This window comes from Metopolophium dirhodum, chromosome 3 (genome assembly GCF_019925205.1).
Source record: "Metopolophium dirhodum isolate CAU chromosome 3, ASM1992520v1, whole genome shotgun sequence".
In the NCBI taxonomy this organism is placed as follows: domain Eukaryota; kingdom Metazoa; phylum Arthropoda; class Insecta; order Hemiptera; family Aphididae; genus Metopolophium; species Metopolophium dirhodum.
Window position 1 is genome coordinate 21,824,330 of NC_083562.1, and position 17,004 is coordinate 21,841,333.

The 17,004-nt window shown below is 28.6% G+C and overlaps 1 protein-coding gene across 4 annotated transcripts in view; it reads left to right on the forward strand.

Moving 5' to 3' along the window:
- Positions 1-435: 435 nt before the first annotated feature.
- LOC132941882 (diuretic hormone receptor-like) overlaps positions 436-17,004 on the forward strand; it is a 92,446-nt gene continuing 75,877 nt past the window's right edge. For all 4 annotated transcript variants that reach the window (XM_061010101.1, XM_061010102.1, XM_061010103.1 and 1 more), the window contains exons 1-3: positions 436-552; positions 9,440-9,487; positions 10,519-10,663. In XM_061010101.1, coding sequence (XP_060866084.1) covers positions 9,464-9,487; positions 10,519-10,663 — 169 coding nt within the window. In that variant the 5' untranslated portion in view covers positions 436-552; positions 9,440-9,463. The remainder of the gene's footprint in view (positions 553-9,439; positions 9,488-10,518; positions 10,664-17,004) is intronic.

Here is a 17,004-nt window from a genome sequence, read left to right on the forward strand (position 1 = left end):
TATAAATGACGTTCTCCAGGCGAGAATAATTGTGTAATAATAATAATAATAATTTACCTATACATATATATACGTATACGATTGTTGTACGTGGTAGCTTAGACGTTGGTGCGGAGAGTATAATATTCAACAATTGTTGATTATAACTGTTAAGCTAAATATTTTAACATGAAGTGTAGATACTTTAAGATTTTGTTACTTTTTTAAATTTTAAAAATTAAAAATAAATGAAAAGCGATTAAAATGTAAATTGTTATTATTATTTTATTTTCCATACAATCATACTAATTCATAATTACGTTTCAAATTGATCCGGGGTTGCAAAAATGGGCGGGAGTTTCGTCGACGCAGCACGCCAGACTCTTCGTTGACTACCGAAGCTGTACACTATCGCGCGCGGTACTTTGAAATATCCATGGTTTCAGTGTGCTCGGTGTTTTCGACTCGGTCGCCCGATTTTCGAGTATCGCGTGTGCGTAGTTCGTGAATTTCAAGTTTATCGTAATTTAGTTTTTTTATTTTGCATATTCTATATACATGTTATATAAAATGGTGTGTATACATATTTCATAAATATTAAGTGTAATAAAAAACTCTATTATTTACTTAGTAATTAGCCATGTTTTATATTTTAGGGGATAAAATGAAAGTATATATTTCTATTTTGTAAAAAAATATGCATGTATATTTTAATTATTATGTAAACCAAAATTCATGTTTTTTAAAAACATTTTTCGTAGAAACGTTTTTAATTGTTTTATTTTACAACAGATTAAAAGTTATTTGATAAATGTGTTAATAATTATTATTTTATATTGTATAATATAATACCTATATAGGTACTCACATGTTTTAATATTTTATTAAATAAAAATATTTCAATCAAAAACATGTAAAATAATGGAATTTACAGTATACCTACACGTAAATAAATTAAATTGTTTTACTTTTTGTATTAGGTAGGTAGCTAATAACCATATGGCATAGCACATTGAAAAAGTAGGTACTTACATAATATAATATATATTTTAAACATTAAAATTTGGAGTATATTTTTTCTAACTAAAATATAAACATCGACGAAAAATTAATTAAAATGCTATAATATATTAATATGTTAAACATGATTTAAAAGGGTTTTGTTGGATACGTAAGTACGTAACTTAAAATTATTTACCTATACATATATTTTTTTTTAAATAGCATTTAATATTGCTTACAAATCTATTTACATATTATATCCTGTCACAAAAAGTGATATTTGAATACAAAAACTGTCAATCATTTTTGAAATTATCCTATATAATAAAATGTTTGGTTTAATTTTAATTTTAAAATAGTGGTAATCGCTTTTGGTAATTGTAAATTATTTTATAATATGCAAAATATTTAATCCTAAATTGCATTCATCACTGATCAGATCAAAATATTTTCATAGAAATTTTACTACATAATTATTTTGATCTATTTTTGATACCATGCCCATTGTTGTTAAACTATAGTCAAAGTAACTAGATATAGTGGTCTATTATAACGTGTGATCTACCTTTCGATTTTCATATTACGTATGATCTACAACTAACGTGTTTCGTTGCTACTTATAGCAATGAATATGTATGATCCACCTAATATTTTCTATCTTATATTTATATTATTTATCATAATTATTATTTTATTAGTACAAGTTAAATAATTTTGGTTAGTTACACACTTAATTTATATTTTATAAAAATAATTAACTGTCAACAATTATTTAAAAAAAATTTAAATATAAGTAAAAATGTAGGCATTTAATATACATTTAAAAAATATCATGGTTTGGACAATAAAGCCTCTACTAGTTAAAATTAAAAATTAAAAATCAAGGTAGATATATTATATTAATATTTATTTTCTTATTAATATAATACCTACATTAATATATAATATACCATTGTTCATGGAGTTGAACCTCCAAAAGTGGAGATTATACCAAATGTTTTGATGGTTTGCGTATATGTGTGGCTTAGTAAAGGCATAAAGGTAATTGAAAAATTGCATTCACATGTTGCAGAACTTATTGGAATTGTAATGGCAATTTGAAATATTTTGTTCAAGTTAGGAAAAACCTCGATTTGAATTGGTTTTTAAATAAAATAAAATGTACATAAAATAAAGAAACCTCTATTTTCTCACATTATTTTAGTGTTTTATAACACAGGCCAAAGGGTGTTGAATTAGAGCTTGGGGGTGCTGAAGCACTCCCAAGTCCCAATTACCCCACTAGCTGTATCTATGGTACTACACTACTATACGATTGGTCCAAATCCAAATACTTGGGTTTTGCACTGATACAAGATAACACAAATATCAAATCAACCAATCTGTGGCATTGAGATCAATTTATGGGGAAAAAAAACCGCTGTCCATGCATGATTTATAATATGTTCGTCTGACTTTTTTAATACATCTCAGTAACTATTATTTTAATTTTTACATCTGGATCTTTTTTCCCAATATCTAATAGTTTTTCTTTAATTTTCTCCGCAAGTGACATTGTCTTTTGTTTTATTTGCTTGTCATGTTACTCATTACATTGTTATCTAGTTCTAACCATTTATTTTTCAAATAATAAGTACATTTAATCTTATCATTATTTATATATTGATACAAATAATGAAATATAAATAATAACTTATTGTAGAACTGTAGAAGACATTTTCAAATATTTTAGTAGACATAAAAACAGCGTAGTTATTTCACATATCACTGAAAGTTAGGAATTGATGATTATTCAATGATTGTATTATTTTAACTTTTGAATTGTGGTACATTTTTATTTTATCATAATTGTCTTTGGTGAATACCTAGTTATGTGACAATATATTACATCGTACTTTTATAATCCAATGGTTATTTATCTTAATTATATCGATAATATTCTTCCTATACATACTGTATTGTGTAGGTACCTATATGTTTTTGGTCTTCATTATTATTATTATCGTACTATAGTATACAGTATATACACCTATAGTCATTAGGCATATAGCATTATAGCCTATAATACATAGTATTGGTCAATGGTCATGTTCAAATGTACGATGTAACTACTAGTCTGATATTGAATTAAAATGTTTACGGGTAGGCACCTACCTACTTACTTATATACCGAGAGGCTCTCGGCTGGTTGATCACTCACGCAATACCATAGATCCTAACAATACCTTAGAGATACTATTTACGAGATACTAAATTCAATTTAGTTTTGCCGCATGGTGGATTTATATAAATCCCCCTTGCTTTGCAGTTTGCCGACTGAGGACTCTACAAGGATGTAGCTTTCACTATTCTTGGCAAGGGCAACTCCGGGACAGCTAGTTAAATATAAAATTAAAATTATTATTTTAAAACAGTAAACACCTTATGACTCCCTTTTATGACTTTTTTTAAAAACTGGCAAACCATATTTAAGTACTTATTTAATTTATTTTTTTTTTTATTAGGGTTAAGGCTTTGACTACTAGGTCATTAGCTTGTGGTACTGTAGGGGAGGGTACTATGATTAGTTTACACGTGTGTGTTTGTTTTGGCAGAGTTTTTAATTTGGGCACCCGTAGGTATCTGCCATGCCCGGGTGGGGGATGGCAGCACTTGTTCTCCGGACACCGTGACTTTCCGAAGAAAAATGTAGCCCGCGACCGAGGTATCGAACTCGGGTCGGCTGTGTCGCAGCCGACGCCTTAGTCCGCTCGGCCACTCCGTCCCCCTATAAATATTATTACTATTTATTTATAGGTATTAGGTACTATAGTCTATAGCTATAGTATTAGTAATATATTTTATAGAAATAATACATGAAAGTCCGACTCCCTATGCTAGCTATTCATAACTAAGATAATATTATTTCGTAATAATCACTATGCACAAATTATATATTGAAATACGGCATTGCAATTTGCAGGTATCTTCCAAGCTATTTTTGGAATTTTTTTTTTCGGAAAGAAAAAACCAGATTTTGTCAGTCAGACTTAGTTTCACTTGACTATATTTCAAAGTTGTAACCTTTTGACGTTATTTTGAGTAGGTAGGTATACCTATTTTACGCCTGCGCAGATACTGCACGAATCTACATAGAATGTATATAAAATTATTATTTATTTATGATGCATTTATACATGTACTTATATTATACAGATCACAATGGTTATAGGTACTAAATGGTGCTCATAATATAAACCAAATTTTTTTTTTCCATAGTGGTGGGAGGGGGGAGTAAATGTTTCAATCTCCCTCACAAACATGACCATATTACGCTGTATACACGGGCGGTTTCATTTTCCTACAAAAACGAGATACCGTTTTCTTCCACTGTCCGTTTTCCACCACAAAAAAAAAAAGGTTGGTTTTCATTTTCCTCCAAATAATTTTCGACTAAAGTTATATCTATTTTCCTCCAATATATTAGCAAATATTGTTGTTGTAGTATTACGTTCCGTTTTATAAAGATAGAGTGAAGCTAGGACCACATTTTGCGCTTATCGGTTGATGATTATACATTCTGGTATCGGCTATCTATATCAGCTATCGATTAATTAGCCTAATAAAGATACGTATTTATAACATATATTGCTTTAAACAGGTATTCACTTATTGCTGAAATGTCCAATAATTATAAAAAAATATAATATTTGAATCAATTTATTTTTTTTTTGCTATGTATAAATTATTTATAGGTATTAACTATTTTATTATTTTATTTGTATTAAACATAATAACCTGACAAAATTTTTTTTGCTATGCATAAATTATTTCTATTAACTATTTTATTGTTTTATTTATTATTTATTGGAGGAACATGGATAGTGGAGGAAAACGGTTCCTCGTTTTTGGAGGAAAATGGATACGGCCGTATACACTGTACAGTTATGTTATTATGTGGCTTAATATGTAATTATATATTGTAACCTTATGTACTTATTAAAACCTATTATAAGAAATCATGGGCGCAATTTACACATTTTTCCTTTCATAGGGTGCTATTTACATCGGCTCTCATTTTCTATTATTCTTTTATTGTTTAAATACACAAAAATACACAAAAATATACAATAATTTTAATTACTTGTACATTTATTACTATTTATTTATTATTATAGTCATCTATTGAGTTGGTATTTTATTATTTTAAAAGCTACCAACTAAAAAAGTTAATTTCACAAAAAATATGTACGATTATATTTTATAGGTAGGTAAAAATAGTCAAATTATTTTAAATTTAAGTACCAATGCAAAATTAAGTGTGTAATTTATCAATTACAGTTTTATTTGTAATTTGATTTGATATTATTCATATTGTAGATAGTTACAAAATTATTCACTTATTATAATATCTATAAGTATAAGTAATTTACTAGGTATGTTAAAATTGGCTTGTATTTCAAGTTTTCCACGAACCGCAATCATACGTCTCATAGTTTAAAATTAAAAAAAAAGTTTTTAGTGAGTTCATTAAATGACAGTGTTAGATTTTAAAAAAATCCTTTTCCAACGAAAACTGCATCGTGAAATATTTGATTATAACTTATAACTTAAAATTAAAAATATTAGTGGCAACACACAATTTAAAATCAACTCAATTATAGTGTAAAATTACAACTTCAATTTACAACCCTATAACTTGCATATGTATTATCTTTGAATTTACCAATGTTAAAATTGTGTATAGGTAGGTACTTTATAATATTAATTTTGCACATAAAAAGAACATTTTACCTGATTTCATTATACCTACCAATATGTATTTGTTATTGCGTAACGGATGCTTTATTTTGATACTGTTTAATGTTTAATTGGACGCTGCTTCATTAATTGAAATGTACATAAATACTAATATGTGTGAATTTTGCATTCGCATAGCATAATTATTATAGTTCAATGTTTAAATGTATCAGAGTACAACGGAATAACTTCCTTGTAAGTCGTGCAAAATGTCTAGAGCACAAAAGTTTAGATATTCTTTATTTAAATATACTGTTCAAAACTCAACACCACATGTCTATTACAAAATATGTTCAACAATGTACAAAACTATAGACTACAGTGGCAGTGTCATTTATTTATGTTGATATTGTTATATTTTGGTGACAATCTGACATGAATGACGAACGTTTTAAATTATGCAGTTTGTTAACTATTCGATTATTTGTACAATGTTATTGACAAAAACATAATCAATAATAGATTAGTTACTAGATAGGTGACTACTATCTTTTCAAAGTTTCGCTAAAAATTAAAGCCTAAAAGGCTGCAGATTTTTTTTAATGCTCAAGACTAGTAAATTCGTGCCACTGATTAATTCAGTGTATTATTGAAGTGGCGGATTTGATCCACCACTTTAAGGAAAGAGCTATTTTATTACCTCTAACTTCTGTTCTATTCTAAGTTCTGACCCCTTCTGTTCAAACGAAACATTCAATACGTTGAAGTGTTTCCCTTATCACGACATAATAGACTATAGTTTTAATATTTTATAGTAATCAATAAATAATTTCTAAATACCATGAATATGTTTATTTATTTTTGTAACAAAACAATTTACTAGTTATTTTTATGTAAATGATGTACCCAATTTATATTTATTCACTACCTAGGTTTATCTGTAAGTTTGATAAAATGCTGAACATTAATTTATGATTTTTTAGACTCCACACATTGTTGCTCATTTTGTATTGGAGAATATTATATTGATATTTATTGTAAAAGAAAACATTTATCATGTATTTAATAAAAATATTAATTAAAAAAATCCTAGGACATAGGACATAGGTACTTCATATATTTAATTATTATCATAATTTAAATAATATATAATACATATATACAATATACATATACAAATATAACTACTAAGTACTTTGAATAAAAAAATTAATTTTAGCTTCTAGAAATGCAATAATAATTCATCATAAAGAAGATAAATTTAATGAGGAAAAGTAGTAATTTATAGATTATTAGATTTGTAGAAAAAAATAGAGTTATCGAGGTTCGAGTTACCGAGACTCGACTGTATTATAAATGAGTAGCGTAGCCGCGTAGGTAGCTTATTCCCATAGCCACTGATAAAAAATATTGTTTTGAAAACATTATTTACTAAACCAATGCTATGTATTGTATTGTAAATATATCTATTATATACGCCAAGCCAAGTATACGACAATGGTATGGATTTTTTTATTGAAATTTTATGTTTGAACTAATATACTTAGGTACCTACGTATCCAATGACCAATGTTACTTTTTGAACTTGTATTTATTAATACATTAGGTATACATATTATAACGCCTTGCCAGATATTACTAAATTACTTGAATAATATATTACACGATTGATTATTACTCACTGCACGATCGGTTTTTAGTTTTATACAACATTTGTTTCTCCCTGTTCTATAATTAAATTGAAAATATAAAATCTATTTTTCTATAATTAATATAGGTACTATTATGATTTATGAGCTATTAAATAGGTATTGAAAAATAAGTTCCATAAATGTTTGGTACATCCAATTTATACTCATTGTCTACGGTTTGAGTTACATCATTTATTAAAATATATGATCACGAGAGCATTATAATTTGTAATGATTATTAAATTATGTAGCTGTCAACTTCATTGTTTGGTTATATATTATATATGTATAACTTGTAAAATGCATTGTTCTATGTACTTTAATTAAAATAACATTTTAATTGTTAACTATAAGCTATAGAATACTCATTAATTATTAATTTTGTTCAGTTGTTTTCATATCAGTCTTATCAAAATATTTTGAGTTTTTATGTAATACCTATGTTTCATGTTATAATTTCAATCGAAAATCGGATGTAGCTGATGTATAATAATATACATATTTATATATATTTATTACGATTGATAATCTTTATCCAATAAACAAATTACTTGTACAAGAATATAATAGGACGTGGTTGTTGTGGCGTGAGTGATGGAAGCATCTAGGGAGCGTACCTACTATGAGCATTCTCACACAATATCAAAATATTGAATTTGAAATATAATAAAAAAAAAAAAAAATCGGTGAACTGGCTTTGCTCTACTTATAGAAGTTTTCGGGTGTACGTACTACGGCATCATTGAGAGGTTCACTGCAATGGATGTGTTAAAATTTAATTCAATGATAAATTATAGGTATCTTTAAAATTATAATTGAATAAAAAAAATGATATTGAGCGGAGACAATGTATCATCTTCTATTTCTAAGAATATTTAATAATAAAATATTTACATTAATTAAATCATTTTTTTCAATGACGATCCGCCTCTGGTATTTTACTTATATTACATAAGAATTATGGTTGTATATTTTAACTTTTAAGCATAATATATGCTATATTATAGAAAAAAAACTGGCTTCGGTTCTAGGTGTAGGGGATGACTAAATAACATAAACCGTGTACTTTTGTTTACATTTTGTCGACATTTTAACTTCAAACGCTTATTAAAAAAACTTGTGCCTGTGTTTATTTTATTAAATTATTCGGTATAAAAACAATTAGTGAGAAACCATGCATATTGCATACAATTTTAAAGCTTTTATACCTTCTGAGAAATTATCAATTATCAGTTTTAGTATACACCCATAATATTATGTTCTTTTCTTGTATTGATTCTTTACTTTTATATTTTATTTACATATCCGTTTCTGTACCTACAAATTTTATTTTTATTTGATAAATAAATAAATTAGAATTGTTTCATATTTTTTAAACGATATTATATTAATAGTAAAAACTTTATTTGTTCATAATTTATTAATATGCGCTGATCCAAACCTCGGTTCACTCACGGGTGGCATTTTTCTTCGGGCAAGTCACGGTGTCCGGAGAGAAGTGCCGTCATCCCCCACCCGGGCAGATACCCACAGGTGCCCACTAAAAATTCTGCCAAACCAAAAACACACGTGTTTACTAACATACAGTTCTCCTCTCCTACAAACAAAAAACAAACAGCTAATGGCCATAGTTTCCGAGCTTCACAAACAATTTAAAAAAAAAAATGTATTAATATTTAAAATTTGGTGTATGTTAAAAATAGTTAAGATATAGTTAACACTACCCTTGCACATCTTTACCGTAATTGTTATCGATTTAAATTGTTTCAAAACGAGAAAATGTAAAAAAATACCTTTCTTGGATACATTATTGGTATATATTTAATTATACAGTTATACGGAAAATATTTGTACAAGGTTTTTAGCTTTTAATATATTATCTATCCATTAATATAAATATCAATATAATTATATATAAATAGTTATATTAAATACCTAGTTATTTTTCTAGTAACAGTTTTATAAATTATAATACATTTTGATTAGTTGATGGCACTAAAATATTATTAGAAGTTTTAATGTATTGTTTTTAATTTACTTTGTTTCAGAAATAATTTAAAATCAAATTTACAATGAATATCACTTCTATAAATAACGTGAGTATAAATAAACTTAAAATTTGAATAGTTGTAGCTTATAAATAAATAGAGATTTATATTATTTATATTAGAGTTATATTGATTTCTTTGCCCCCTCCTTCTAGGTTTGTATTCTGTGCACCCTTGGATAAAACTGAAATTCACACTAAAAATTAAGACTCATTTTTATATGTACATGTGTTCCTACTTAATTTATTTATGTGGACAGTGAAATAAAAAGAGCCTACTTCTTATTTTGTGATGGTAAAAATTAGAAACGAATGATAGGTAACAATAAAAAACCGTCAACACTTAATAATTTAATGACTTTAATTACATTTGTATTCAGTATTTTAGTTATCATATGCATTTGAAAATGTCAGGAATACTTATATTTAACGTTGTGTAAGTATGCAGTCTATTACTAGATTCACTACATACAAATATTAAAATACCTATGATATATCTTCATACATTTTGATTCGTTGTTTAAAACTAATTTTGTGAATTCAGTATTTAACTGAATGTTTTTACAAATTACCGAAAACCACTCCATAGATATGCATTTGCTTATTCATAACATTTTTGCTCTATTTAGGTACTAGAAATGGTTGAAATCGTGATCCACGTTATTTAAGTTACTTCATTTTGACAAAATTATAGCCTATACATAGTTGTATTTTGCATAGTTTTCTTTTAAATAAAAAATTCAATTTCAGGTATCTTGTTTTATTAAAAAAAAATATAAATTATAATGAATAAGGTATTTTTAAATCAATAAATTAGTATATCATTCATGTATGTACTCACTTGAAGGTCGTGATACTGACACTGGGAGACAATGCAATATTTTAATTTTAAGTTTTATCATTTAATACTTTAATGTTTACAAAATAATTGTAATAATAAGTAGGGCATATAAATTCTGTTCATTCATTTTTATATAAATATTTCAATTACTCACGTAAGACATTATACCTTTATTTCTACAAAATATATTTATACTTATTTTTATGTACTTATATAATTTTTGGGAAATACCTATTTAGACTTGTCTGCCCGAAAAAGTACTAAATCCTGGTTGGTGTCCTAGTCACTGGGATCTATTGTTATGTTGGAGAACTTCAAAACCGGGTGCTGTGGTTTACCAAGCTTGTTTTGATGAACTGAACGGAATGCGTTATGATACATCACGTAAGTAACTTTATTCAGATTTATCTTATTAAATATTTACAAGTAAAATTAATTATTTGAGAAATTCTGTATTTGCCTTATAATGTAATGTAATTTTATTATTTGTTTGATAATATCATGATGGTGTTAATGGACTTTTTAATTTATTAAAATGTTAATATTTGAGAAATATTTAGTTTCTTTTAATTCTCTTAATTAATTTTAAATTACATTTTTTAGTTTTCCTATTAATCGACAGTAATATTGTTAAAATAATAAATTAACTATATTTCCTAAATAGGTACGTATAATTTTATACACAAACACATATTATAACGCAACAATTATAATGATAATAAAATAACTTGTACACTAGGTATAGTAAAAGTTGGGTTACATTTTAAAACACTTATATTATTTATTATTATATAGGTACATTTTTATTATCCTGATAAATATATATTATTTTATCTATATTTTGTAGCACCGCTGACACGTCAAAATAACTCACGTGTGTACCAATCCTAATTCTTAAATCTTCTGATGTTAAGTTTTAAAAATTAAATATGTATTGGATTTAATTCGGGTATATTTTTAGGATGGATACCTACAACATTTCTTCCTTATGAAGTCTATTGCATCTCAACAACTTAACGTCCATACGTTATCTTTGTTAATCATTGACTTTTTTTTGTGGTTTAGCTAAAGAGCACACTAGTACCTACGTTATCCATGCGTTTGTTGTCTTCGTCTTACAAACGTACGGCATATCAAATTTTCGTTCATTAGTTTCAATAATTGAACAAAAATTAGATACACACAATTGAAGAAACTAGTGAACGCGAATTTCCTATAATGCTATGTCGTATATCTGTAAAACGGATACTTATAACAAATGCATGGGAAGCAACCTTCTATAAACCAAAAATTAATTTAGTTACGTTCCTCATCCATAGAACGTAGTCCACACAACGTCATTTTAGTTGTTTCCACCGTACAGCGCACAACGCACTCACAATTATGTGTATGATATAATGTTTGTAGAATATAATATATATTATGTTATTTAATGTCAAGCACTTGATTTTCGAATTATTTTTTGTATACACTATACTATAGTGCATTAGTGCTATACCTTTTTGTAAATTTAATGCTATGCGGCGTGTGCGTATTGATCGGCGGTCCTCAAGTCAACAATATAGCATTTTTAGATATACAGTAAGACTTGAATCGACTCACTTAAAATATGAAAACCACCACTCGCTAGATTAAATATTTTTAATTTCCATTAATTTAATTTATTACGAATATTTTATTGATTTATTATGTATTAGATCGCAGCCCGCAGGTATTACTAATTTTAAAGGACGTTTAAAATATGTGTCAAATCTATATCTATACTACTATATAAAATGAAGTCGGTTTTTTTTGTCCGGGATGAACTCCGAAACTACTGAACCGATTAAACGATAAAATTTGAATAACAAATTATACATATCATCCTTCGGAGGCAAAATAAACAACCAATCACAGGCGAAGCTGTGGCGGGTCGGCTAGTTTTGTTATAATTTAAACATTTTAGTGTGGGTACCCACTTGAAAATATTAATGTATATATTATTTTGTTGTATATACACAAAAACATTTTCAAATGCAATTTTTTTGGAAAAAATTACTGTAATCTACTTTACGTATTGTACTATTGTCTAATAGTAAAATAAATTATCTTAACAGCAGTAATATCATAAAATATACTTAGTAATATTGTCATTAGGATGGCAGATCGTCTTCGCTCAGAAGTCAGAACCGTTTTTCGTATTCAATGTTTTTATATTATTGAATTCAAATTTAACACATCAATCACAGAGACTGGGTCACTTGCCCACTTTTTTTTTCAATTGTATTTTGGTGTTCATCATTAATAATACCATAAAATAGAAACCGATATTGAATTATTCAACATAAACATGTATTATTTGTAACAATGCAATTTCGTGTAGGTATAATACATAAACATAATACATAGGTAATCTAATTTTTATACAAATTTACAATTTACATTTACATTATTAATAATACATAAACAATAGGTAATCTAATTTTTAATAATTATAATTTACAATAACTATCTAATCTGCAGTAGCTGTACTACAGCAAAACATACGCCCAAAAAATTTTTTGCTGCGGGACCAAATTGTTCGGCGTCTTTGTTTTACCTTTTTTCCGGTGACCTGCACCGAATCCGTCAGTTCCATACAAGCGGATGGTGGCACCTCCTCATCGACTAGGTGCTGCCGGATTCCGGACTCCGTCATTCGACCCCTCGAACCGGACGGCACATCGCTTTCAATTTCGATGAACGTCACCGCAATATTCGGCATGGAATGATAATATGTCTCGATTTGATTCATGGCCTCGACGCCGTTAAAGTCTGAACGGCTCGTGCAGCCCTCGTCGTCTGAATCCACGGATCGACTTGACATAGAAGGCATTGATCGGCGTCCATGTTGTGCCGTTATTTCGGTGACTATCGGGTCCACTATTTTAAAAGCCGAATTCTGATGCGGCAAGTCCCGTACACAAGTGACCAGCGGCAAGTCCTGCACACCAGCCGCGATCAGCTTCCGGATTATCGACCCCGTTATTTTTTCCACCAAATCGGTTGGTGCTTTCTTTTCCGCCTCGATCGCCGCTGCAATGTTGGCATAATACATAGTTTGTAGGCCATGGAACCGTAATATTTTGCATGGTTCGAGAATCCCCCGTATAAATCCATGGGCTGACTTAACGAAATCAAAGGCATGATGTACGCTCGGCGTCTACGTCAAACCGTTTTTCCGGCGACCACCATTGCACGGCTCATGGTATTGACATTATCCAACACAAACTGGTTTGACATATTTGAAGATATATCTGTTTTAACTTTTAAGAGACGAAGGCGAGTTATAAATTGTAATAACTGTAAGCGCAATCTTTAAACAATAAATTGTGAAGTGAAAGACAAATGTTATTTTAACAGTATAGTTGACCGTTCTCATGGAAACTATATATATTTGAACATTATGGTTACTATGTATGGAATACATTCCAATTCAAATTTTGCAAGTAAATAAAACTGGCAAAATAATTAAATGCTGGGGTATACAAGGTGATTTACCAAGCATGCTCACCCCCATATTTATTTATGATATTGGCCTTTGGTTTTGAAAGCAAAAATAATTTGCAAACATTTCGTTTTCAGTTTTAGTCTTATATCCTTACTATTGTAGATGTTTGGCAGAGTGAATCTATTCTGTATTCCTGTATGTTGAGTTTCGAATACGAATATAATATAAATACGAATCAAACTTTTCTTTGGTCTGAAGGGCCTAAAGTCCAATAAAAATTAGTCAACAGTCATGTATAACGTTTCGATATGTTGTGTGAAATATGATGTAGCAAAGGCGTATCCAAGAGCTGCCTCCATATCCAAAAAATATATTAATTTTTAAAGACATTTTAAATTAGGGTAAAAAATTAAAAATACACTTGGTTGGTTAAATATTTTAACTGTAGTTGTAAAAAATAAAAATACCATATTAAAATATGGAGAATTTATGTTTCTATCTTTTTAATAAACGTCACACGTAATGATATAATAATAAAGTGAAATTGAAAGAAAGTAACACAATGTTACTATAAATTTAGGCATATGTTTTTTGAAAACTATATATATATTATATATAAAACCGAAATCAAGCAAAAGAGGAAATCTTTGTTACGGTTTGGCTTCGAAACTTCTTATCCAATTGTCGTGCAGTTTTTTTTAAATGAAAGAGGATATCACGGAGCAGGTTTTAGGCAGAAATAAAGTCCGATAATGTTAGTCAATAATTAGTTATCTATACATATAAAATCCAAATACCACTGACTCACTGATCGCTGTATCTCAAAAACTACTCAACGTACGGACTTGAAATTTGGAATAGAGGTTCTTCTCATATTTTAACCGTGCAATAAGAAAGGATTTTCAAAAATGTTGCGTTTTAGTGGAGTAATTAACGATTATAATTATTCACTGCCAATGAGTGATAAAATGTCTATCGTAAATCTCAAAATTCCTGTTTGAGCACCTACCGGGGGTGATCACTTCCCTTTTTAAATTAGCCTATGACACTCACAAAGAATGTGGCTTTGTATTGGTGAAAGAATTTTCGAAATCGGTTCAGTAGTTTCGGAGTTTATCCCGAACATACAAACAAACGCTATCATTTTATAGTATAGATAAAAATGAATATTTGTGTGTAGATTAGACCTCTGGGATGAAGATAGGCTAATTTAACCTTCAGTAGGTCGCGTGGGGTAATTTATTACCCCACTAATTTTAAACTATGTTTTAATATTATTTAGGTTGGTATGAGAGTGTTGGGATTTTATCTAGCTTCTATTTATAAGTAGATAATATTAAGTTTGTTTAACGTTTTATCAGTTAGTACGTTCAATACCAGCGTTTGAAGTGTGTGTGTACGAGTTTGGCAAATTTTTACCCCGCGCGACGAAATAAGTATTTTTTTTTCCGTACTATTATATTATATTTGGCAATGGAAGAATTAGAACGTTGAAGAATTGAAGCGTTCATTGACGATTTCGATGATAATGAAGATATTTGGGGAGGGAACTCAAGTGACGAAGAAGAGGATAATGTTGAAATTTTACAAAAAGATCATAACACTGATACTGAAAAATCCGATATTTCTGATGAAGAAAACTCAGAATTGGCAGAATATAATTTTGTAGATAATGCGTTTAGTATATGTAATTTGTACAGGCTTAGCAAAGAAACCAGAAATTATAACATTTTATAATGCCACAAAAGGAGCAGTTGATAATATGGACAGGATGACAGAAAACTATACAGTTGCAAGGCGGAGTAATAGATGGCTACTTACAGTATTTTATTCAATTTTATATATCGGTGCGGTAAATGCTCAAATTATATATCACGAAAACAGTCAAACTAAATATACTCGTCTTCAATTTTTAAAAATATTAGCAAAACAACTAATGGATGAACAGTTACAATATCGTGCAACAATACTTTCACTTCCAAAAAATATTAAAACGCGAAATATTTATGGTTATAAACCAACATTACAAGTAGGTGAGCAACGGGTAAGAGCGTCAGGAAGATGTCAATTTTGTGACCGTCAACGTGATAGAAAAACAACAAAAGTATGCACTAATTGTGTGAAACTTATATGCAGAGACCACTTAGTAGAAGTATGTCCAGAGTGTTTTAGTGAGATGTGAAAAATAATAATGTTAATAATTCTTAAATTAGTTAAAAATATTATATCTATTATTTATTTGTCTAATAAGAAAAAAAAATGTAAAATTAAAAGTATTATTATATTTCGTATTCTTCTTTTGTTATATGCAATAAAAATTTAATTTCAAATAAATAAATGTTAGAAAAGTATATTATGTTTAATCAAGAAAAACTTTTACCCCGAGCGACGGAATAGGTACTCATAACCGCGCGACCTACTGAAGGTTAAAAAGTGTTAAATTTGTTTTTTTTTTATTCATCGGATTTTAGTACGGTTGCGTTAGGCTTTTGTATTAATTGATCATATTAATCCTCCGAAGGTGGAATTAATTAAAAATGACAAACTTTGTACAATTTTGATACTTTAGAGTTAAATCATACACTTACGTACAAACAGCACGGGGTCTGCGATCTACCGCAGGTAGATTGCCTACCTGATAATATACTGCTGTGAATCAGAATTTTTATTCCGGGCAACAGAAAAGTTAAGATAAATTTTGAACACCATACACCATACACCGAATATTAAATAACGAATTGAACAAAGTTTGAGTCATATAGAATTGGTACATTTAACGGGCAACGAAGTGCCAGCGGAATCAGCTAGTATATATATAAAAATGGAGCGTGAAAAATAGGGTTACCTCATCAATCGAGAACGGCTGGTCCGATTTGGCTCAATTTTTTTTTAAGATGTTCGTAATTGCCAGGAGAAGGTTTTTATGAAAGAAAATTTTAGGAAAATCCACCGGAAAAGTAGGAAATCTGGATGTAAAAAATACAACAGTGGCGCAACAGTGTATTATGTTATATTGGTTGCTATTGGTTAATCGGGTATGTTTGTTAATTTGTATTATTATTTTTTGTCAATATACATATACTAGCTGATCCCGCTGGCACTTCGTTGCCCGTTAAATGTACCAATTCTATAAGACTCAAACTTTGTTCAATTCGTTATTTAATATTCGGTGTATGGTGTTCACAATTTATCCTAACTTTTCTGTTGCCCGGAATAAAAATTCTGATTCGCAGCAGCATTTTATCAGGTAGGCAAT